Here is a 24,306-nt window from a genome sequence, read left to right as displayed (position 1 = left end):
GTGTATCCTTCGGGTGAAAAGTTTCCTACAAAACACGGACTTTTGCACCGCCGCCGTCGCCGTTCGAGCGCTAGAAACGAGTGCGAGTGCGTGTGAGACTTACTAGCTAACAAACTGATTTTGAATTTCGTGGATATACTATCCTTTCGGTGTGATCGAGTTCAAGGACTCGCGACTAACTTGTTCCAGTTTCGAATGCAGCAGCACCAAATAAAAATTGCCAATGTGACCAGTGAAATAGGATATCCAAGAGCACAACAACATCAAGAACTCCAGTTTTTCAGCTTTTCTTCCAAGTTCCGGTCCCGGTTTCATTTGCAGCTCCAGTTTCGCGCTCGGTTCTCGGGGTTTCCCTGCAATTTCCGCGATTTCCTTCTTTATTTCCCTTCGTTCCGTTTTCGCGTCGCGGTTTGTTATTGTCAACTTTCGTTTTCGTGCGGTTTTTCGCGGCTTTCCTAACGGTCCAACGACGGGCGCAAATGGATAGTGAAACTGGCTTGGATTTCCAATAGCTTCTAAGTACTCAGCATTTTCCGAGGGAAAACTACGAGAAAGGAAATGGATTAACAACCAAGGTTTGTAATAGGGATTTACTTACATCTCACTTAGGATTTTTTGCTTGACTATAACACATTTTTATAATCACTTGTTAGGATTTATGCTCAGTCTACTCAAAAAACGAAATAAATGAGTTTTGTTCTATTAATTAACAGCATCAAACAAAAAAACAGAAATAGCCGCATGCAGAACATAATTAACTCTTTGAAAAACAACCTTAAGAAGCGTTTCCAAGAAACAGACCAGAATGGCCATATCCCTTTCAAAAAACCGACTCCAATTAATTAAGCCAATTGAGCAAATGTATAAAAATGTTGAGCTCCAATCAAATATAAAACTCTACGCTTTTGTCCCTAATCCCCCAATTAAACTCACCTCACGACCGAAAGCCAACGAAAAACAAATTCCCAATTGAAATTTGCATTTGGGGCACAGGAAATACTTTCCAAGCGTAAACATGTAAACAAAGAGATAACAATTGTTATTGGTCATCCGAGGATCAAATTACAATAAGTGCAAGCTCAATGGAGCCCTGAAAAATAAAATCACAATCACCTAAGCAGGAAATTTCTGTGAGCTTGGAAGCTTTATTTGTGCAAGTCAAATAAACAAAATGAAATAATAATAAAGTAAAGCCAGAAGCTTTTATTTTATTTTTTTGTTTGGACCACGAACATGTTTGGAAATAAGTAATGACTTTTAGAAGAAGAACTGTTTCTGATAGATACATTTGGCGCTCGTCTTAGTGCCAACTTAAATTAAAAAGCAGCGGGCTCTGAAGTTCTTCTGGTTGGTTGTGAAGAGTTGAGCGGAGGCCCTGAAAACGTGCCAGAAAGCGACACACAGAGATACAAAGATACAGATACTCGTAACTAACAGTAACGTGCGTACATCTTCAAGATACTTTTTGGCGCGCTCAGAACAGAAGCGCCAAAAACAGAAAATAAAACAAGAAGAGTACAAGGGAACGAGAAGCACAACAGAAAGCGAAAAGCTAAAAACACAGAAGGAGATACTTGTGCTCCTACAAGATACAGCTACAGCTACAGCTACAGCCACAGATACATGGCAATAAAGAGAATTTAAAGAAAGATAAATAATAAAACCAAACAAATTGAGGCGCAGGCCGCGAAAGAAGTTCAAGTTCAGCGAATGTATCTCTGTGTCAGTATCAGATTCTGTATCTGTATCTGTATCTGTTGGATGCAATTTGTCGGCCGCCTGCAAGTTTATTACTGCCTTACCCCCAATGAATCTATATATAGCTGCCATATTTTGTTTACAATTCCTTGCCGCCCACGATTCATTCATAAAACACACCAGCCAAAAATAAAAGTTGGCAAAAGGACACGCAGGCAAATTAAGGCTTTGACCTAGAGAAAAATAAACAACACCCAGGATATAACCCCTGCCCCAGCCACTCCCCCTCCGCCCACTCGTTAACGGTAACGTGCGTGACTTTGAAAGCATGCGAGGCAAATGACAAACTCGTAAATCTCAACACACTCACGGGAAGTGGGTGGTGTTTTTCTTTTTTTGGGCTGCGGGTGAAAATGCGAGGCATAAGTGCCCCTACTCCCGTTCATGTACGCTAATACTCAGCCGCGTATGCCTGTCCATGGACTCCCTGCATGGCTTCATTGGGCCCCACGCACGTTTCATTTCATCCACACCTGCACCGCCGCACCACCGCACCACTCCGCGCACCACCCACTCGCACACCCAGGCAGCCAAACCCAGCGCACCACCAACCTTCGGCACAACTCAATTTGCACGTGACACCGAAGAACACCGAAGAACGGGATGTGGAGCAGGCACTGCCAGGCGAATTAGCTGGCGGCAGAACATATCTTTTTGAAGAACATATCTTTCGGATGGGGTTTCATTAACTTTAAATATTTTCTAACAGTCGAGCATGAAATGATATGTATGTGATGGGCCAGTCTCAAACTAAGTTGGAGTATGACTCAACATATACATATATTATATTATGCAAACAAAGAACCCACGACAATCGCATAAGCAAGTACCATTTGAATGCATTTGATGCCTCGACTCACAGCGTTGACTTAATTACCTACCCTTCGTAGTATTTTACTTCTGCTTCAAGCCCTGAAAAACTTCCTTCCGCGCAATATAAGCTCGATCAAGTAGAAATGCAATTTCAGCCGTCTAGTTCGTGTCATTAACATAAAGTGAAATTATTTCCCCACCCAGTTGGCAGTTCGTAGGGCTTCTTGAAATGCTACCCGGCCAAAATGATGCACCCCACCGAAAATGGAATGGAATTTTATTCATTAACTCGCTGCGGTGCACATTTGGCAATTGTAACGTATAACATGCATAAATATGCATACTTATTATGCCCGAAAAATAGTTTCGCAATAGCGAAGTGCTGGGGAAAAATGTTAATAAATATTTAGCCCAACTGCTTTCGAGCAATCCTCATATGAGCAAAAGTTGTAAACAAGCGCACAATGTTCGGATAACATATTAAAATATAACATTGAAGAGGATGAGCTGGGAAACTGGTTATGGGGTTGGGAACGTGGGGTTCACCAAGGCAAGGGGAGCACTTCATTTGCACAAATGGAGCGTCAGCTTGACAGACAGACTGTTCAGGAGGCGACGGAGGATCCTGCAGGATCCTGGGAAATGGGATGTGCGGAACATGCTGCTGCCCAACTGTCGTTGGTTGCACTTGTTATCAAAAGAGCTTGCTGTGGGTAAGAGTATTCGCACTTGTGTGGTTGGACAGTAACTGTGGAGTCCCTAATCAAGCCAAACATTCGAAGAACTAATACTTGTGAATATGGTTAAATATTTAAGGGAAGAATTTCACTAAATTAGTTTTAAAATGCTTGTAAATATATGGCATTCCTTGGACTAACTATACAATACATGCCCGCTTTAGGGTATCGCCAAGTCCACAAGCCCCTCTCGAATTTTCATCATATTTTCCACTTTTCTCTGCCATTTCTGGTGGCTCGGCTGAGTTCAAACAAATGCGAAGTCAAACAACGACAGGTAGCACCGGTAGATGGTTTCCCTCTGGATATGCCAGAAACCCCAGATTCTGCTCCTGTTTCTGTTTCCGTTCCTGTTTTCGTCCTGTGGCTTCACGTGCTCTCCGCCTCCCCTCTGCACATGCAACGCTCCTGTGCATGTGTGTGTGTAGCCTAGTTCCTCGTCCTGCGAGGCTCCCTGCCCCTCCACATAATACACGTATGTATATACTGCCAAAAAACAGCCCTCGCAGTCACCTAGATTCTATACCGCCTTTTGCAATTTTCATTCCACGACTCCGCAGCGACTTTGTTTTCCAAATGACGCATTGTTCGGTCACATACACGTACACTCGCTCTCATAATGTACATACGAGTATGGTGCTTATGTGTGCGGCTGGTCTGCGTGTTTAATTTGCAAATTCAAAATGCGAGAAAATAAAGAATGTTGTACGTACATTGTACATACATGTTGCAAAAATGTGCTGCATTAAGTGCGAGCAGCAAACAAGAAATTTAAGTGAATTGCGGTCATTGTTTCTGCTTTCGGTTTATTTGCTCAGTTTTTTTTTTTTATACACCCATACTGGCACAGTTCTAAATAGAAATCCCTGTTAATATAGACCATCCCGTATATGCATAACATTGAAACTTCGCCACCGAGCTTAGCACCATGAGATAAGATAGCAACTTGGAGCTCGATCGGATAAGGGTTTGGCAAACAATTTATATAATTTTCGGTGTTATATCACTCGGGGCAACGGAAACGCCAAAGGAAGTGTACTTCTCTTCCAGAAATGCAAACATTCAACTACGCCACCAGTGAGCACGGCTCAATAGCTTAGGATCCCAAGAGTCTTAGGAATCTTGGGAGATGGGCAGCAATAGATCATAACTTTCCCTCCGAAGTTGGGATTTGGCTTGGGCCAAGGAAGAAGGAAGAGCTAATTGCAGGCTGCACATGTTGCCAATTTCCCAACTCTTTGGCCCAATTTCGGAGCAAATCGCGAGTGGTCAATGGTGCGATCGGTGGATTGGGATCGGGATCTTTATCGCGCCTTGTCGAGCGTAAGACTCGTAACTCGTAGCTCGTAATTCTCCCAGGAAAGGGAGGATCAGAGGGGCCGGGGAGGAGGACGAGTCCAAAGTTACAGCTGCAGAACAGGACAGGATGAAAGGCCAGAAGTGGAAACGCGAAACGGAATCGCATAAAACGGAAAGTGCAGCAAATTGTGGCAGCTGCAACATTTTGTGTTTTTTTTTCTCCTCGCTGCAGGTTCTCTTCTCCGCTTTTTCCTCCTTTTTTGTTGTTGCTGGTTTGCTGCGCTTGGCCGTTGGCCTTTTACCGTTTTTATTGAAGGCACTGCCACAAAGATAATGTGAGCGGGATGGCACGAGGAGGGGAGGAAGCGAGACGGGGCGATAGGGCAGGGGCAATTGCAGCACGCAAATTGCAGTCGACAAAATAATCAGACTTTAATTGTCGTTCTGCAACAATGTGCAGCATACTCAAGGCAACGAGAACCTCAAGGAACCCGAAAGAAATTAAGGAGAACGCGAACAATGGGGCAGATGACTCAGTTGTCAACCGAAATCGGGCGAAAAGTTTCCCCATTTCGAAACTTCGGGGGTGAAATGTGCACACGGATGCGAGATGGTTAATTTTAAGTGTGGGAAATCTTGAGGGAAATGTCTTAGGTACCAGCGAGCAATGCCAGATACTTTTTATGCAATATGAAAGATACAATATAGAATATGCAATATGAAAGATGCAATATGATAGATACAATATGAAAGATACATTATGAAAGGTACAACATGATAGACACAATATAAAAGGTACAAAATGAAAGATACAATATGATAGATACAATATGATAGATACAATATGATAGGTACTAGATAGATGCAATATGAAATGATATTAAACAGTTTCCAAATCGTTGGCTTTGTATTTTACATATGCTTAATTCAAATTTAATCTCCGCTTAGAATCCAATTTCCAAGAGTTAGAGTCCTACTCTTAGTTATGCCAAACTTATTAATATTCCATTTTCACTCACTTTAACACCTCAAAAGTCATGCATTAATGCAGCTCAGCTTGCATTTAAAAACTGGTGCAGCTTGAGGCGCAACCAGAGCACTCAAAATCATCATCCTCGCACATTAAAATCATCCTCATAAACATCATCATCATCTTCACCGACGTGGTGATGAAAAAGCCCAGGTTCCGAGCCCAATGAACTTTGTGAAGCGCAACGAAATGCTCGCTGGCCAAATGCAAAAAGCCAAAGGACGCGCTGGGCAACAAAAAAAGAAACCAAAAGTACACCTGTGCCACAAAAATAAAGAAAATAATATAAATAAAAATAAAGGAAAAGGAAAAGATACAAGAGCGGGCAAAAAATGGCGAAAAAAGGCAAGAAAATGACAACGGCGTTGAAGGCAACTGAAATACGCTTATGTGATGGTATAAGTGTGTTTCGCAAGTGTGTGTGCGATTGTGTGTGTGTGTGAGAGAGGCTTTACAAAGCCAAAACCAACTTGGCAGCATAACTTACAAGCCGAAAAAGAAAAAAATCGAGAAAAAAAAACAACAGCAGCGGCAATAAAAAGCCAGAAGTGAGTGTCCTTTAGCTCATTTTTTTTCGCTGTTCGTTTCTTATTATTATTTTTTTTTGCCGCTTCCTGCCTCGCTGACTTGGCCGCTCATTATATAGTCAAAGACCATAATTATGTGTTGAAGTTTGTAGATGTTTGAGGCCAGAGAGGTAGGAGCAACAGAGAAAATTACAAAAAAACTTAATGGACAAGCAAACTTTTTAGCCAGGATATTTTTATAAGAAACTCTGGAACACCTTCAACTGAAACTTTACTAACCAAACTCATTTTCCTTGCTTCCTATTTTTACAGCTTTCAATCAAAGGATTTGAGAACAACGGCGGTCACAACAACACAAAATACTTTGGAAGCTCTTTAGACAACTGACAAAAAAAAATCCCTTTCGGCCCAAAATCAAAATTGCAAACCAAACGAAGAAAAGGCGTAAAATGAATTAGGCTAAACATACAACTTATATGAAATATAAATATTATTACTATTAAAGCCAATAACAAGTAACGCGCTAATGTTTAATTAGTTGTTAAGTCCAGAACCCAAACAAACAAACAAACGGAAGACAAAGATTTTTAAGCCTACGCATAAGTACAATTTACTAGATATAAATACTTAAATTATTTTTATATCCGACGACATATTACAAGCAAAATCAATTGAGAAACGAAGCATAAACCAGAGTACAAAAACTTAATCAATTTACAACAAGCAAGCATCAAATATTATCAACCACAAAACTGCAAGTAATTAATAACGTAAATACAACAACAACAAACAACAACGCATACGAAATACAAATTTTACAAATTACAAATTTACAAAGATTTTTTAATGAAAAACCAAAACCAAACCAAGTCTGCTACAAATTAAATCAAATATCAAAATACAAATTTTTGCCTAGCTGCCGTTTTACAAACAAACAAAAGAATAAAGTACAAAACAACCAACCACAAATCTTAAACAATTTTTAAACAACAATTTAATAAAGCACTTTACAAAGAAGAACACCATATAAAGTAAATAATCAACTTTGCATTAAAACACGCAAAACCAGTGAGTTCAAAATAAACGAAATACAAATCTTGGAGTAGCTTCAACTTATATTATAGTATACAAATCTATTATACGGATATAATCAGTGTTTTACACTAGCCAACAAAACAAACCAGTCGAATCAGAAACATTTTTACGAAGAACTACCTCAAAAACGCAGAGAAACAACAAACACGAAAAGTGAACCAACCGAATTAGTGTACAAAAACAAACAAACAAACGAATCTTCGAAAATCAGTACAAAGCCCCGCAGTTTTTCAATACAACTGCATAGCCATGCCAGAGTTTGAGCTTAAATGGCGTCTTCAATTTTAGCCCAGAGCAGCGCAGGTGCTACCGTCGACAGCAGCAACTTGGGAGCAACTGCAGCAGCAGTAGCAGTAGCCACATCTGTGGAGGCCACCGTGTCCAGCCTGCACAACACCCATCTGAACCAGCTGAGCAGCCTCAGCCAGCACTACACCACGCCGTACCACCATCCGCATTCGCATTCGCATCCGCACCACCACTACCAGCAGCACTATCCGCAGCAGCAACATCTCCAGCAGCAGCAACACGCCCAGCAGCAGCATCATCAGCAGCAGCAGCAGCAACAGCAGCAGCAGCAGCAGCAGCACTGGGACTACTATGCCAGGCAGCAGCAGCAACATCAACAGCAGCAGCAGCAACAGCAACAGCCAGCGGCCGCCACCGGCAACACCAACGGCAACAGCAGCAACAGCTGCAGCAACAACGGCAACAGCAGCAACGCCGACGGCAGCAATACCACGGTTCCAGCGCCTCTGGGCAGCAGCAACAGCAGCAGCAACCATGCTAATGCTGCAAGTGGTGGCAACAATGGCCAGCGGCACGGCGATGCCAATGCCAATGCCATTTCCGCCGCCTCCGCCGCAGTAGGAAATCCGGGTAACCAGCAGCCGAACAACTCAGCCGGCAACGCCAACTCGAATTCGAACTCCAATTCCAACTCGAACGGCAGCTACACGCGTCCCTGGGAGATGGAGTCCAAGGACAATGGCCCACAACCCCAAACGCAACCCCATCTGCAGCTGAAGAGCGGCTTCGAGCCGTTCTCCAAGCTGCCGTCGTTTCAGAGCCAGTTCCATGGCTTCAATGAGCAATTACTACCGGATGGAACACCCATGCCAGTGCCCATAGGAGCAGCAGTGCCGCCAGGATCGGCAGCTGCAGCAGCAGCAGCTGCAGCAGGCTCCCTGCCTCCTGGCTCCTCCGTTGGACCAAACTCAGTATCGGGACCCGTGGGACCCACTGCCATGAGCTCCCTGCAAACGGTGGCCATGTCGCCGGCCAGCATTTCGGTCAGTTCGCCCGGCATGATGAGTGTGGGCTCACCATTGACCCAACTCTCGAGTCTACAGGCCAGCATCACACCGCCATCAGCGGGCAGTTTTCCGGCACCACCGCCGCCGAATGCCTTCGCGCACCACCACGCCCTCAATCCGCACCACCACCATCGAGGAGCCACCGGGTATCCCACGCCCTATGCGGAGCTGCCACTCTATCCGGGATTCACCCCGTTGAGTGTCAAGAAGGAGCCGAGCTCGGGCGCCGGCAGCGACTTTGAGATGCTGCTCAAGAAGGAGGACTTTGATCTCAGCAACAGCGGCGGCGGCGGACTGATCCACCATCCGCTGCAGCACGGCCAGCCGCATCCCATACCCATGGGCATGCACACGCCCACCTCGTACGATGGCAACAACAGCAACAACAGCTATCCGCAGGCGGCTGGAGGCGGCAGTGGCAGCCACACGCCGCACACCACCACCACCCAGCTCACGCCCACCACCACCACCCCGGTCAAGGTCGAGAAGTTGCTGCAGTCGCCGATAGCTCGGCTGGAGGCCCGGAAGAAGGAGCGGCGGAAACAGCGGCCCAATTCGCTGGAGTCCAGTGCCGAGAGCGAGGCCAGCGGCATGGACGTAGACCCCAGCAATCCTGGCCAAGTGGACGCCGTCTCCAGCACGGCCAACTTCAAGAGTCCGTTGAGTGCCCTGGGCATGGGGGATAGCAACGATGCCAATGCCAGTGGATGCGACAAGCAGGTATGTAGCTAATCGCTGGGTGGGGTTGTTGAAGCCGAAGGAATGCATCGATTCATTTGGGATCGTGTTCGATCTAACTGCACTACAAGCAACCATCAAGAATCATCATTTTGGTTGGTAATTATTGATAAAATCGATATATTCCGGAAATTTTCGACAACACCACCGATAAATTAGCGAAACGGGGCGAACTGGCAACCGCTGCGATTAACAGGACTACGGTCGTCGCCACCATCTTCCGCCACCCACACTGAACCACCCGCCAATGCCACTGCCACTGCCACCACCCACAATCACACCCACCACTCACAACCATAACCACCACAACCACAACCACAACCACAACCACTCCAACGACAACAACTCCTCTTCCTGCTCTCTTTTCCAGTCCAAGAAGAAGCGGAAGCGGTGCGGCGAGTGCGTGGGATGCCAGCGCAAGGACAACTGTGGGGAGTGCGCCCCCTGCCGCAACGACAAGAGCCACCAGATCTGCAAGCAGCGCCGCTGCGAGAAGCTCACCGAGAAGAAGGTGAGTCCACTCACGGGTTTTCCATTCTCAGATTCTATCCCACCGCTTCGCATGCCCAAGTACGAAAGCGGTGGGGAGTATCCCACAGATTCATTCACGGGCAGCGCAAAAGTTACTCAATGAAATCGGCGGGCACAGTGGTTATACGGGTATTAAATCTCTCTAGACTTCACTTCTATAGGAAATGTAATGTGAGTGATGAAATTTCAGTATGGAAGGTTTCTCCTGCTGTCATGCCTTTAATTGAACTAAGGCTCTATCCTTGCACTTTGAAATGGTGTTAGGTGCATAGGATTTGGAGCAGAGAGATCATCTTTCGTGCCACTGTACCCAAACGGGCAGCTGGGAATCGGTGCAAACTGGTTCTGGTCCTCAAAAGAGAGCCGGCGGCCAAGTAGCATCCACATGAACATTCGCATTCGCATTCGCATACAAGATTCGCGGTCTTTCGCACCAGCGGTCAGTCACTCAGGATTTATGTCAGCGCAACAGATGTTCCTTGGCCAAGTGCCTCGTCCCGTCTCTTTCTGTCGGCCCCTCCGGCAGCCGTCTCCTTCTTCAGCTGCCTCGATTTGGGATTTAACTAGTAACCTACAATGTGAGGAGTGTGTGTGTGCCCAAGTGCCTGCGTACGAGGTGCATCTGAGTATCTGCGCCGAGTGATCCGACATCCGCGCATCCTCCAGATACCTTGGCCGCTTCCCAGCTCCTTTTCAAAATCACTTAAGATGCCGCAGGCAGAGCGTGTCCTTTGAGCGTTCGGAAATCAGGTTGCACATGTGTGCGCGATTGGTACCCGAATCTGGGATCTCAAATTGCGCTGCATGTCGTCACTAGAAATTTGGATTGGCGGCTCCGAGGTGAAGTGGAGGCTTGGGAACAAGTTCAATGGCCCAAGGACCACTAAGGAGTTTCAAGTGATCTGCTGCCAAGGATATGTGTGCATCTCAATTTTCCATACATATCAGTTTTGAAGTTGAAGAAGTTCGAATGAGCGCAGTACGTGTTATACTCGTATTAAGAAGAACACAACTTTAAGCGGTTGCTACTTTATTACGGCGCTCATAAAAAGTCATCTTATGATACTAAATGAAGGCACTAAATGCCGTTTTATAATCCTACCTGATGTCATAAAATCCAAAGCACTCGTTTTAACTAGAATTCTGTTTTCCGTAAATTGGTGCCTTGTTAGGCGTTGAACCTAAACCTTTCCCAGATACTTTACAATTGGCTGGCTCCAAGAATTTCGTTCGTATGCCGGTTGCCCAAGGTCTTGTTCCAATTTCCCTCGCCCTGTTGGCAAATCTTGAAATGCCCGTCAGATAATCGGGTATTTGGAGTATGTCCAATATTGACAGACGCTTCCACATTGCGACGCTATTTTCTCGGGGCCTCAGAGCACAAATACAGACGTCCAATGACAACAACAACAGCAGCAAAAGCAAAAGCAACAGCAACAAATGCCCAATATGCCATATATGTGCATACGTATATATAAAATAAGAACAACAATAAAATAACGATAATAACGAAACGAGGCAACGAAAACAATAATAAAAGGAAAGGAAAGGAGCAGATGTTCACATGTTACAAACGCGGCTTTTGATCGCACACTCACTCACAGGCACACGTATACCAATGCACGCGGACAAAGCGGCACACACAGATACACGCAGACAGACAGATAAATAAATAAGCGAGTAGTGCGCAGCGTTTTGTCTCTCAGTCGCGATCAGCGATCAGCGGACTGCAAACAGGAAACAAAAAAAAAACTGTATGGGAGAGTGCGAGTGAGAGGGGGATATGCTGCAGAGAAAGAGACGGCGCGAACGGACAATTAAGGTTGACAGGAGCGAGGAGATCGGACGCTATACAAAAGGCCGTCAAACGAGAAAATGGCACGCAGAGATCTCAACTATAGACCCCTACCCCACCACATAGACCTCCCCCCTGCAGAGCCACTGGTTATAAACCCACCCCAGCCCCCTACCCCCGCAAGACACCCGTCTCTTCGGACGACACACATAGATAAAGTTGTAAATTTCGCAGTTTCACCGAGCGCAGCAACAGTTGACATGTCAATATGGACAGGGTATCTACAAGATACAAGATACGCGTCGCGATAGTGCAACGCCAATTTGGAGCTATATACCCCCGCTCTCCCCCTCTTCCCTCTACCTATGCGCCTCCTGCACAATTGACGCTTCAGTTTTACGATGCACCATCCTTTGCTTTATCATCGCCATCCGCAACATCATTATCAGGCCTTCATTGTCCAACTGCCTCACATGCGGCTGGGCTACTGGAACACTATGTCACTGGGCTGGGGTTTTCTTAAAGGAACTAAGAGAGCTTCGCATGTTTGGCCAGCCAATGGAATGTTCCTCATAGTAATGAAATCTAAATGTTATCTAAATGTTGCTTAGTGTTTCAATTTTGGATCCAAACGAATATTACTCTCTCATGTAGCCCAGTGTAAGCTGAAATTACTCATGTGCTCATATATTTATGCCTTTGTCCATGGACTTTATAATGACAAGGTTTTCGCGGTTTTTTTTCCAGCCTGAAAGTTCTCAGCTAAAACTCACAGCTGGTCCCAGCTGTCCAACTGCTTTGGTCCGGTTTTGCTCTTAATGGTGATAAATTTTGAACGTGAATTATTTCATTCCATCGAGTTTCCCATCGATGGCGGATCAATGCACTTTTCGACTCATTTCTTTTCCATAAATAACTCATGCTTTAAGATGAACTCCAAGTCTGTCCCTTTCCGGTGTTCAGATTTCCCTCTTTTATTTTTTTTCGTTTAATATTTTTTGTAATTCCTTTTTTACTTTCCCAAATCAGCTGAAAAGACCTTCGGGCTTTGTCATTAACTTGGCTATTTGGATTGCACAGCGAACTCACCCAACCTCCCGTTTTCCATCTTTCCCATCAAAAAAAAAAAAGTGAAATCCCTGGACAGGCCTATCTAAGAGGATATTTCCTGTGTCGCTCCGTTCGTCTGGGGCATTTTTCTTCTTTAAATATGCAGTTTTTCTTAGGAATTTTCTCATTAAAATTTGTACATTTTTTCTACATTTTTTTCGCTTCCACAAATAAGAGGAAAACCAACAGCAAGACGGACAAATATTGAAAGTGTTTGAGTGGGAGGAAAGTTAGCGAAAGCCAAAGAAATCAACCCCGAAAGTCCATTTCGAGTCTAGTCGGGGTTTGAGTGATTGACTTCATTGGGCTGTCCAAGGATGCTCTCCTCCGTGGCACTCTAAGATCTGCGCCCTTTCCGTTCCTGGCTCTTATATTCAATTCACGCTGCGCACCAACTTCATTGAGGCAAATGCACTGGAGTCACTAAAAAGCAGCATACAGCCATAACAACTTAAAGGTTTTCGCTTCATGCATACAAAATGCTCTGTAACGTGCATATGCTCACATGAAACCTCGCCGTATCCTTATCCTTAGTCCTTCTTTGGGCCAGGACGAGTGCATTGCTCCTACTTGAGGCCACACACACCCACACAACAGCGCTCCCCGTTCGTGACATACTCTCGGCAAACACACACTAGCAAATGGAGAGCGTGGGCACTTGCCAAGGTGGCTCATGCACTGTGCCGAAATCTTGGTCCTTACAGAGAGGTAAAACTCTTCAGTATGATGTGGAGAAATGCCAAATGTTTTATGACAGTCTTAGGATCAGCTGGGAAGACATTTAACTGAGCTCGACCTAAGAATTCAGCGCTCAGATCTTGGCACACTATTTGTGACAGTGCCCTGTTTTCGGCACGTTGGCTTGCCAGCTCCTGGAAAACAGGATAATACCAATACACACACTCTCCAGTGGATACTTGAGCCACGACTGCAACGATGGTGGTGGATGGTGGATGACGATGGTGATGATGACGTTGGCTATAATGCGCTGGATGTGCTTCATTATGAGCATGTTGTGCAATCTGATACTCGGTCGTGGTCGTGCTCCTTGGATATCCAGTTGCACTTGGGCATCCTCTTTCATCCTGCCCAAGCTATCTCTTTCCCCGGCTATCAGTTGTCCCTGTCTGGCCCAGCTTTTGGCAAAAAACGGAAAAATATGTTGGCCAAAAATGTGTTGTCTTTTGGTTAATTGTCGCTTGTGGCCAGGCACACGACTGCCGCCCGCTCTTCCGCTCCAGAAATCCAGAAATCCCAGTCCTCGTCGTCCGCCAGTGATTCAATCATTCAATCTATATAGGCAGCAATATGTGCGTTTGTCATTCGATAAGTCCCAAAAGATGCTGCCAGGCATGCCTCCCATCTCCGTCGACTTACCCCCGAAATTTCGGTTTGAGTTTGGGTTTTTCAGTTTCAGTTCGAGTTCATTGCTCTGCACTCAACTGGCAGATAAAGTTTTGTTTTAGGTTTCTCTCAGGTACACAGCAGAAAATGAAGAATCAACTTAAATTAAAGTCTACGAACATAAATATGATATATCAGCATAGACAATTCGATGTTGGATCTATCCTATTCTCAATTTCCCTTTTATTAAGATAACCTACGATTTATTTTGTTTTAAAATCAATCCAGAAAAATCATAATTTCCAACTGTGTCTGCTGCTCGTGTCCTGCGGCCGCCGGGCCACAAATCCTATTGAAAATTCCAGGCAGCTTCCGTTGTTTTATTTCCTCCTCGAAGGATTGCATATTCATCTGTTGCAGGGAGCACCACACACTATTATTCGTAGGCCATCTGCAGAACTGGCTCGCCTGCACATCTGTTCGCATTGTGCTCCATGGAATAGGAATAGGAATAGGAATTGGCATTGGAATCGGAATCGGAATCAGGATAGGAATAGGAATATGAATCCTAAGCCAGGACAGAGTCCTGGGAGCAGAACTTAAGCCTCATGCTGTGGAAACACACATGCACGCACGTCCATTAAAATGGCATTGATGAATGATTTTCGTGTACGAGTATATTATTTTATTTTAAGCAGCTTAGGCTTTGTGGGGATTTATGCGTGCGTTCTTTAATTGCCAAAATTTAAATCACACTTTGAGCACCATCATTTAAAACGTGCATTGTTTTCATTTTAATGGGTTCTTATTGGTGAGGCTATTCGGGCAACAAATTGCTGCCATGACAGCCAATTAGTGCGCTTATTTTTTGATAGCCCGCCAGTCGGTCTATATACACTTGTGCTATGTGCCATTTTCCCTGTACATACATACATAGTACACACGCGGTTTTATTACCCAGCATTGAGTGATTTTTGTTGGCCAAGCTCCCTCTGCACGGATTTATTTAATTTGTAATTATTGCTAATTATTTTATGCATCACAGCTTATTTGTATTTACAGTTGATTTATTTTCATTTCTATCTTTTTTTCTTTCAGGAACCCAAAGCCAAAACCGTACGTATACATTTTAATGTTATTAAGTGGGCATTAAGTAATTATTTTTTAATAGTTTTAAAACACAAAAAAAAATCGGTATTTTTTCTGTAACAATCGAAGCAATGGTCCAATAGTGGAATGGCATATCTCGTTGAATTCGCTATCAAATTTCCTATCCAGTGGTATTCACGCCTAAACATTTTCATTTTTTTGCATTTTTCACAAAAAATGATGATGGTACCCCTTGCCAAAAAAACAAAAAATTGAAAATTTTTTTTTTTTTTTAAATTATCAAAAATGCGATTGGGATAGTTAGTTCTGCTCATAAGCTGTACAAAAAAGTTATTCTCTTAGCTGGGCGAGAGAAAATAGTTGAACAATTGATATACTGAATAAAATATAATATATTATTGGTGCTATTGAAGCGTAGGAACAATCCCATTTAGATCTGTAATTAAAATCAAGTTCTTAGAACTCCTCAGCCGTATTGTTATCACAATTATTTGATCTATGCTCTGCAGATTTGGTTCTCAGTAGTTTTTTGGGTTGTTTTGTTTTGCAGTATGCCTATTGTTTACCCTGCAGATACGAATGTATCTTTTCATCTATGTACCGATAGCTATTGTGTGGTTGTTTCGGTGCTCTTTTTTTACCAGCAGAATTGTTTGTTCTGTTGTCTCCGCATAAATTAAATAATAAAATGCTTGACTCTGTCCGTGTGTGAGTGTTCGGCAGTCTGCGCAATTGAATGCTTTTGTTGCTGTATTTATGGAACAGATTTGCCGCTCATGTGGATGAGGATGATGGGATGGATGGGCTGGATGGGTTGATCTGGTGGCTCTGATTCTGAATGCGATTCTGGTGGTGGTTCTGCTGCGGCCCGATGGCAATCAGTCGGGCCGGGCTGCACAGATTTATATAAATGTGCGAGCTGATCGTAAAGCGTTGTTAAATTTTAATAAATAAATGTTCACATCCTTGTTAAGTTCCCAGCAGCGAGAACATTTGCATTGATTGCACTAGCACAGACAAGCGGAAAGAAGCGAAAAATGCAAATTAATGTTATATAATTACGCATGGAAGGGAACACGCTGCGTATACTTGATGGCAATTTGCATAAGGACAAGGCTGAGAAAAAGAAGGGACTTTGTGAGCACTTATCCTTGTTATAGTTAAAGGACAAAAGTGCCGCATTGCCTGTCCTCTTGCACCTCTATTCCCCCGATAATGAGTGCAAAATCAGTTGGTCCCCTCCACCTGTCCATTCTTTTAATGAGAGACACAAAATATCCATTCCGTAATGAGGTCCTTGGCTGGTGAAGCATTAAGCTGAGATCCTTGGGGCGGGCAGGTGCAATCCAGCAATTAAGCAATTTGTTGGCTGTTATTGTTTATTAATAAACAAACAACAAAGCGAGACACCGAACTGTGGCGCTAATTGCCACAGCAACCGGTTGGGAAAATGGCAGGACCGCTGCACAGAAAGCACTCAGTTAGAGCTCAAATGGATCAAGGATATCCATGCACATGCAGAGTCCTAGAAGCGTGGTACCCACGGAACCCTTTTTTCTATTTTTGAAGTGCATTCCACCCGATGCCGGCCCCCTCAGAAGTTTTTCACTGCCCGTTGGCTCAATTTAAATATCAGCGATGCATGGCCAAAAAGGGGTTATACTTGCACTTCCAGAAATGCGCATGCTTTTATAAATATAATTATTATAAAATTAACTAAATGAATCCCTTCCTTGGTAAAAAATACCAGCATATAAGTGAGGGCTGCTTCTCAGCTAACGTTTAGAACATTGCCTACAACTTTATTTCTAAGTACGCCCTGGTCTCTCTCAGTGCAGCACTGCCGTTCATGTGTATCTGTGTGCAAGGTGCAATTGCAGTGCATTTTTCAGCTTGACCGACTCGTCGTCGTCGTCGTCGTCGGCGGCGGCGGACCCTTTTCACAGCTTATTCCCAACAGCGCGACAAACTAAGCAAATTCGCACCCCAGCTGAAATGTGAAATGCGGCAGGAAAATGTGGAAAAGTGTGGGGCGGAGGCGGGGGAGGAGTCGGAGGAAACGGTTGTCATTTAGTCCAGTTTCCGAGGGGTTAAATGCAGCCATAGGCGGACAGATACACACACAGATACACACACGCCTATTTGAACGAGAATACTTAACTGTAATGGCTTAGAGGGTCAGCAGGTTACAAAACTTACTAATTGCTGGCGGCCTTTGGCACAGAATGGTGGAATAATGGTGGAAAAGTCAACTAAATGGGGCACTAAATGTGGCCTGAAGTTGCCAGGAGGACAGGGGCGAGGGATTTAAATATAATTACATAATTACGGCTTGCTGTGTGCAATTAAAATAAAAATGTATCGGCTATAAATGTGTTCACACGTGTTTTGATCGAATCGTTTGCTTCCAATTGAATACATTTTAAAGGCTCAAATTAACAGTGAACATAAACATATGAGACGCGTTTTCTGCCACTTTTGAATTTCAATATGTTACATTTCCTGCATTGCCTGCCAATTTTTCGTTTCCTGCCTTCTGCTGAATTCCCTATTTTGGCCAAATCCGTTTAAGTCAAGTGAATCAAACGAAATCACAGAGAGTATAAAACGTAGGGCCAAAGCCCGTTGCCTTACAATTTCAATTTCCAAATGTTTCCCGGAGAAAGTTGTTGCTTGTTTTTGCTTCTTCTTTTTTGTTGTGCTTTGCTTACAAAGTGCCTATCAAGCTGTAACAACAACAACCAAAAGAAAAAAAAACGAAAACGGAATGATTGCATTTTGACAACAAATGGGAAATGGAAAACACTGGCATATTGTTACAACAAAAACATGGAGCTGAGGAAAAGTGAGCAGAACAGGGACGCACTTTCCAAATCGATTTTTGATTATTTTTGCTTATCATTCTGTTTGCTCCTTCCTCCTTTCGGGTTTGCCACCACCCCCGGGAAAAAAACAACAAGGAACCGCCGTAAATTCAATTTAATTTTCTTTAAATATTATTTGAGACAATTTCGCCGGCATTACAACGAGAAAAAGTGGCACACAATTTTTACGTCGCTCTGTGCGGAGTTTATTTTATCATGTTTACTTTCAATAACTTTCAGATATATCCCCCAATTTTTTCGCATAAACCTGGCAAACACGAACAAAAAAAAACTGGGGAAAACATCACCGCGTTGTGGAAAACAAATTTCAGTTCGTTTGCTATTTATTTTATTTATAGCTGAGAGCCTTTTTTGCATTTGGCGGACTTTTGTTTGTCGGCGCAAATTGAAAATATAATTGAAACAATAAATTGTTATGTTGTCGAGAACTGAAAGAGTTGCCGGGGATTATATGTATTTGTCCGTTTTCGCTCGACTGCCTTTCCTGCTGCAAAAGAGGAACGAAAAAATCAATTTAATTTCAGGTTTTTTCGCCCGACTCTGCCAACAACTAAAAGTTGGTCTCACTTCTCTGACCAAAGTCAAGTCATTTGCCAAAGTACGAAAGTCCTGCCGCGCATAAACATCCCCTAACGTGGGGGTGGTTTGCAGTCAAGACACCAGCGAGCGAAGGAAACGCAAAAGAAAGAATTAAAGAAATGTTTTTTTCAAACCAAACAACAACAAATAAAATAAAGTAAAAACTCCACAGAATCAGCGGCAACAACAATGAGGCGTACGTGCAACATGAATGCGCTGCAAAAATTTCACAGCACGTAGCTGGCAGTTGTAAAGAGCACTGGAAAATATTGTGGTAAACTCCGAAGGAAAATCAATGAAGGCTAAATATTGTGATTAATAATATTTGCAACAGTAAAAATGCACCATTTAATAAACAAGATGGTCTTAGGGCTTAGGTAATGGTAGCTTGGTAATCTATCGTGAATAGCAGGCTGGTATTTCCAGTTCCTTGGATTAATTTTCACATCAGAAAAGATAAGTGATGTGTTATCCTTTTCTGCCTGTGCAGGACTTAAACTTCTGAGCAGGACTTTGCACTTAGCATTTAGCAGTGTGCGCATGTTGGTGTGATATCAAACAATTTAGCGCATTGCATTACAAGCTGTTCGCGCAAAAAAGTTGCGATGCAAGTTTTCTAATTGCAATGGCGCCCCAAAGGATATTAGGAGTGCAGATTAGGAGGGGGTTAACAGCAGGACTTAACCGGGGGTTAAGTACGGGGTGGATCCACGGGGAAATGCGGCTGGCACGCACTCACAAAGTATTCTTGTTGCTGTTGCTGCTGGCACATCATCAGCTATGCAAACAAATACGCATAAATATGCACGCACACACCCACCCACCCACGGTTTTTGAATATAAAAAAAAGAAAGGAAAAACCGGAGGATGAGGCTAAATAAGAGGAAGCTCGAGCAGAGGGAGAATAACAAACTCAGCACGCACACAGCAGCTACAGCGAGCGGTACATGTGCAAATACACAAATACAGGCCCACATACATCACCTACATCACCGCCGCCATCTTCCCACTCGGCACTTTCTCCAGTTTCTCGAGCGCCTTTCAAGCTTTCTCCCTACGCACATTGCGTGCACAACAACAACACAACAACACAACGGCAACAACAGCAACACCAGCTAGAACAGCAAAGGGCTGCAGAAAACTGGAAGAAAGGAACGCACTGCAATGGCTTCTTGGCTCAACTCCCTGGACTCCTCACCTTTCGCTCCTCTCTGCAAATCTTCAGAGCATAACCCCAGCGGCACTACAGTAAACAAGTGATAAGGTGAACGGGAGGCACGTTAATGTCCTTGCAGTAGCTGCGAAAACTAAAATCAATCTGACTTTCAATAAGCAGTTTAGTCGTTCATGTTTAGTTGTAGCCAATAAATATTAGCCACTCTCCTTCGATTAACACTTGGCCAGAAGCGTTGTCGATTCGAGGACCTTTTCCAAGTGAGCCACTCCACAATCCTTACATCAAACGCAGATCAAAGCGGCGTGAACCCTTCGAAAGCCGGCTAATTTGGGCCCAAGTCTTTGCTCTTTTGACTCAGCGAAGGGACGAGAAGCCGAATTGCACTTAATTGATATTCACTGTGGCCCAGGATGACGCACTTTTGCGCGTGAGGCACTTGCCATTCTTCCCCAGCGTTTTCAAGTAGTTGGTATAAATATTTGCATTTCACAGGCCGCCCGCAGTGGAAAATAGGGGAAAAACCAGAAGTCTTGCTTCGGCTGGCACCCCAAAAAGGAAAATCTGCCGGGAAAAAGAAGCGGAGGAGGGAAAAGCAAAAGGAAAAAAGAAGGAAAATATAGAAAAATTACCATAGCCTTCGTTGGCATCTTGCCCCATCTGATAAACAGCCGATGTTTGCCATGTTTGCCATGTTTGAGATGCTGCGATGCATCTGCATCTGCATCTGCATCTGCTGTGCTACTTTGTCGCTGTTAATTATAAAAATTTTCCATTTTCCCTCGTTTTAGCTGGCAAGTGGAGGAAATTTTCTAAGCGAGCGCTCAAAAGCATGCTACAATTTTCCCCCGTTTGCGGCAGCTTTTGTCGAACAGCATACACATACATATAGTACATAGCGTGTACATAGATGGTACATAAGCACGTACATACACATATATTTTTAGACTTGTTTGAGCAAATTGCAAGCTGGCAGTTTCTGACGACGGGCTGGGGGGGCGCGGGGGGTGGTGATTTTCACAACAAAAGTTTAAGAAAAAGAAAACTGTGCAAATAAAACTTTTTGCTTTCGCTGGCTTTCCACTCGCTGCAAAAGTCCTTGCCAAGGGTAAATGCAAAGTTCGCACACACTCTCACACATTGGGAAAGTGGCAGTGGCAGTGGCGAAAGAGCGAACAGGGGGAAATGCGTGTTGGCCAAAAGGATGTTGCAGGATATAAAAAAAATAGGTGGAGAGAAAGCGCTGAGAAAAAGAAAAAGTGAAGAAAATGCCAAATAAAATGGTGGAAGCTGGGCTTTGATTTCATCTCACAGAAGTGGGAAGCAGGACCCGGAGCAGCCAGCAGCCAGGACCTTTGCAGTTGGCAAAACGCTTCACTGCACTTGACTATTATTGAAGTTGGAGCCCAAGGACCAAGGACCAAGCACCAGCAGCAGGACCCCGGACCCCAAGTTTGTCCTTGCAAATAGAGCTGCTGGGAAACTTTTGCCTTGGGGCCTGCGAAAGCAAAGGCAACATCTTTGGCACTGCCATCCTGGCATCCTGGCATCCTAACATCCTCGCACTCCTGCATCCTCATCCTCGTCCTCGTCCTCATCGTTCTTTGCATATTTTAGCGCGCGATTCGTGCCTTCGCGTTGCATTTTTTATGTGTTGGTAGGTCATTGCACGTACAAAAGCCACTTTTACTGCAGCTGCCACTGCTGCCACTGCTGCCACTGCTGCTGCTGCGAAACTTTGCTGCTGCTGCCAAATTAAACAACATTTCTGCTGCCAACGCGCAGTTGAATTTTATTTTCAATTTATATGCCCTGGACGAAGCCCACGGAGTCCATAAATTCTATCATTCGATTGGCAGGTGGCGTCAGCCATTAGGGATAAATTTATTCATTCTGCATATAGATAGTGTACATAGATAATACTGACTTGTTAATAATTCTGTTTTTTGTTTACTAATTATCTGGAACTCAGAGTATTTAGTCATTCGGTTGTGCAAAGCTCTTTACTTCCGTTTAATGCATGTTAATGGTCAGTCTTTTGTGGGTGGTGGCTAAGGGAAACGCGAACCGAGTTCTGTGGCTCTATCAAATGCAATTTGAAGCGCTGTGCCACGCCCCCTCATCAGCCGCCGCCCCCACCTACTCACTTGGACGCTGTCAACTCGAAATGCATTATTTGCATTTCTTGTTTGGTCCACAGTGGTCGCGAAAAGTTTCTAGCCCGCACTTTTTTTTGCATTTTACTCTCTGCTATTTGAATATGCAATGGGAATGGCTTTTTAATTTGCGCTTCGAGCTGAGCATAAATCATTTTTGGATTTCATGCGACGAATTAAAAATTAATGCCATATCACAGGGACCGCCGAGAAGTGCAATCAGCAGTAGGATAAAACGATGAGGCCCTCTCGTATATCCTTTTTTACCAGGATGGAGGATGAATTCGCGTTCTGCACACAGCAGCGGCACATTTTTATCGATTTTCCTCTGGCAATGCAGGCGCTGAAATTTTTGCAACCCCAAAAACGAGCCAGCATTTTTTCCTTTTTCACCCCACTCCTTGTCAGTGGACCACGCACTTTTGGAAAATACCAGAAACGCTGGGAAAACTGAGAAAAAAGGAGCAGAGTGACTAGAGAATAGAGAATGGAGAATGGAGAATGGCATGGCGAAGTACAGAGTGGGTGGAGTGTGGCAAGATAGTGCGTGCGTGTGCGTGGAACATCGAAAAGGGCGAGAAGGAAAAAATTCGCAATGAGGGTTGAAAATAAATTGCTTTTAATTTGATTTCAACTCAATTAAATCTACGAAATGGAATTTCAAATTAATTCTTTTCTGCTCGCCCGCCTCGCTTTGCTCACTTTCAGTGGGAGTACTAGCCTTCGGCAGTATCCACAGTCCATTATCCTTGGCTAGTCCTGCCACCAAGTCCAGGTCCCACTGCTAATGCACTTTCATTAGCACGCATCTGCAATCCCAACCAATTCGAATATAACTAATTAAGTTCGGTTCTTTTGTCCTTTTGCTCTCCTGGGTATATTCGCCAAATGGCACAGCTGTCCTTGATTATTGGGCAGCGAGGTGGTCCGCTTGATTGGGAAAGTTTTCAATTTTAATAACAAGCGCCTGGTAATTAGTATTTATATGTCGCTCTGTGTTTATTAAGTTTTGTAATTGATGTGAACATGGTTTACCTAAGCTATTTTATGTGCAATAGTTCAAACCTATAGCAGGGGCTTAATAACCAGAGAAGGAGTCAATAAATCCCACAGATATGTTCATAATAGATCTGAAACTCAGTTCCTTTATCCCTGCACTCCAGAATTCCCTTTGAATTCTGGCTTCACCTTGGCACGATTGTTTCGCACTTCAATTGCTTTGCATTGGCATAAGCCGCTCAATTAACACGGAGATTCCGATGCTGGCTCCCCCATCTTGGCGGTCATAATGAACCCAAACCCATCCAGAGCCAGACCCTCGAATTGTGTCACAAGGCAACCGAATGCCCTTTGTTGTGCTTTACCCCTTTTATCACTCATTTTGTGGCCTGTGACTTTGGCTGATGCTTTTCCGCTTTTTCCGCTTTTTACGCTACCCCAACAAACAATGAGCGCTCCCCCTGCTGAACTTGACCTTGATAAATTTGTGAAGTGAGCTTTTTAGCACATATCAAAACGGTTACATCTCAAGGGGGCGCACACCGAAGTCGTGGACAGGGGAAGGTTGACATTGAAAATTTCGCATCTAAATTACGTGTAACAAATCGTCGGATGACGCATCTCGCCCCCCAGAGAAAGCAGCTATGTAGGTATGTATGCGGCTATCCAGATACATAATACATATAGGGGTGGCTGCAATTACAATGCCAAATGAAACGAAACTCACCCTCGTCCAAAAGTACAAATGTACGAGTATATGGACGTGTATATGCAGGAAGTCAACCCCCGAAAAACCAGAAGAGAAAGAGAAAAGTCTGACAGCCGCAATCAAAATGGGATATAAGCCATAAAAAGCAAATCCAACAGGCCTTGGCCCTGGTGAATCATCATCATCGTCGGCCCGTCCTCGTCCGCATCGTCGTCCTCGTCCAGGATTTCTCCAGACACAATTTGCGGCCGACTTCAAGGACGCCGGGCTAATCAGGAAGCTCTCGCCTCCCCCACGAAAGTGATAATCAAAATAAACAGGGCTCAAGGTGGCGAATGTTAGGGGTTTCTGGGTGCGACAACCTTGAAATGCTTTGCCTACGAAAATCGATGTCGCTTCCCGGAGGCTGACTTCTCCCAAAAAAGGGTTGTCCTTGGCGCGGAAGTAATTAAGGCTTTAGTTTGACACAGGTCAAGGCTGGGAATTGGGAATTGGGATTAGGGTGTGCCACTCTAACTTTTGGCTTGCTCTGAATATTCAGGTGACCTCAGGTCGAATGAAAACATTCCACTGCAGATAAAGAATTTATTTTAGGTACTTT

General features: G+C 44.2%; 1 protein-coding gene and 1 long non-coding RNA gene across 3 annotated transcripts in view; both read left to right on the top strand.

Annotated features, from left to right (window-relative positions):
* Positions 1-107: 107 nt before the first annotated feature.
* On the top strand, positions 108-6,738 carry LOC113563941. The gene is made up of 2 exons (XR_003407713.1): positions 108-575; positions 6,477-6,738. It is a non-coding gene; the product is annotated as an uncharacterized LOC113563941 (long non-coding RNA).
* A 301-nt stretch (positions 6,739-7,039) lies between these two features.
* LOC6546372 (DNA N6-methyl adenine demethylase) overlaps positions 7,040-24,306 on the top strand; it is an 85,256-nt gene continuing 67,989 nt past the window's right edge. For both annotated transcript variants that reach the window (XM_026977278.1, XM_015157980.2), the window contains exons 1-3: positions 7,040-9,295; positions 9,684-9,824; positions 15,192-15,209. In XM_026977278.1, coding sequence (XP_026833079.1) covers positions 7,529-9,295; positions 9,684-9,824; positions 15,192-15,209 — 1,926 coding nt within the window. In that variant the 5' untranslated portion in view covers positions 7,040-7,528. The remainder of the gene's footprint in view (positions 9,296-9,683; positions 9,825-15,191; positions 15,210-24,306) is intronic.

Source organism: Drosophila erecta, unplaced genomic scaffold, assembly GCF_003286155.1.
Source record: "Drosophila erecta strain 14021-0224.00,06,07 unplaced genomic scaffold, DereRS2 tig00000021-arrow-pilon, whole genome shotgun sequence".
Classification (NCBI taxonomy): Eukaryota; Metazoa; Arthropoda; class Insecta; order Diptera; family Drosophilidae; genus Drosophila; species Drosophila erecta.
The sequence above is the reverse complement of the archived record's forward strand: the minus strand, read 5'-3'. Positions and strand labels throughout refer to the sequence as shown.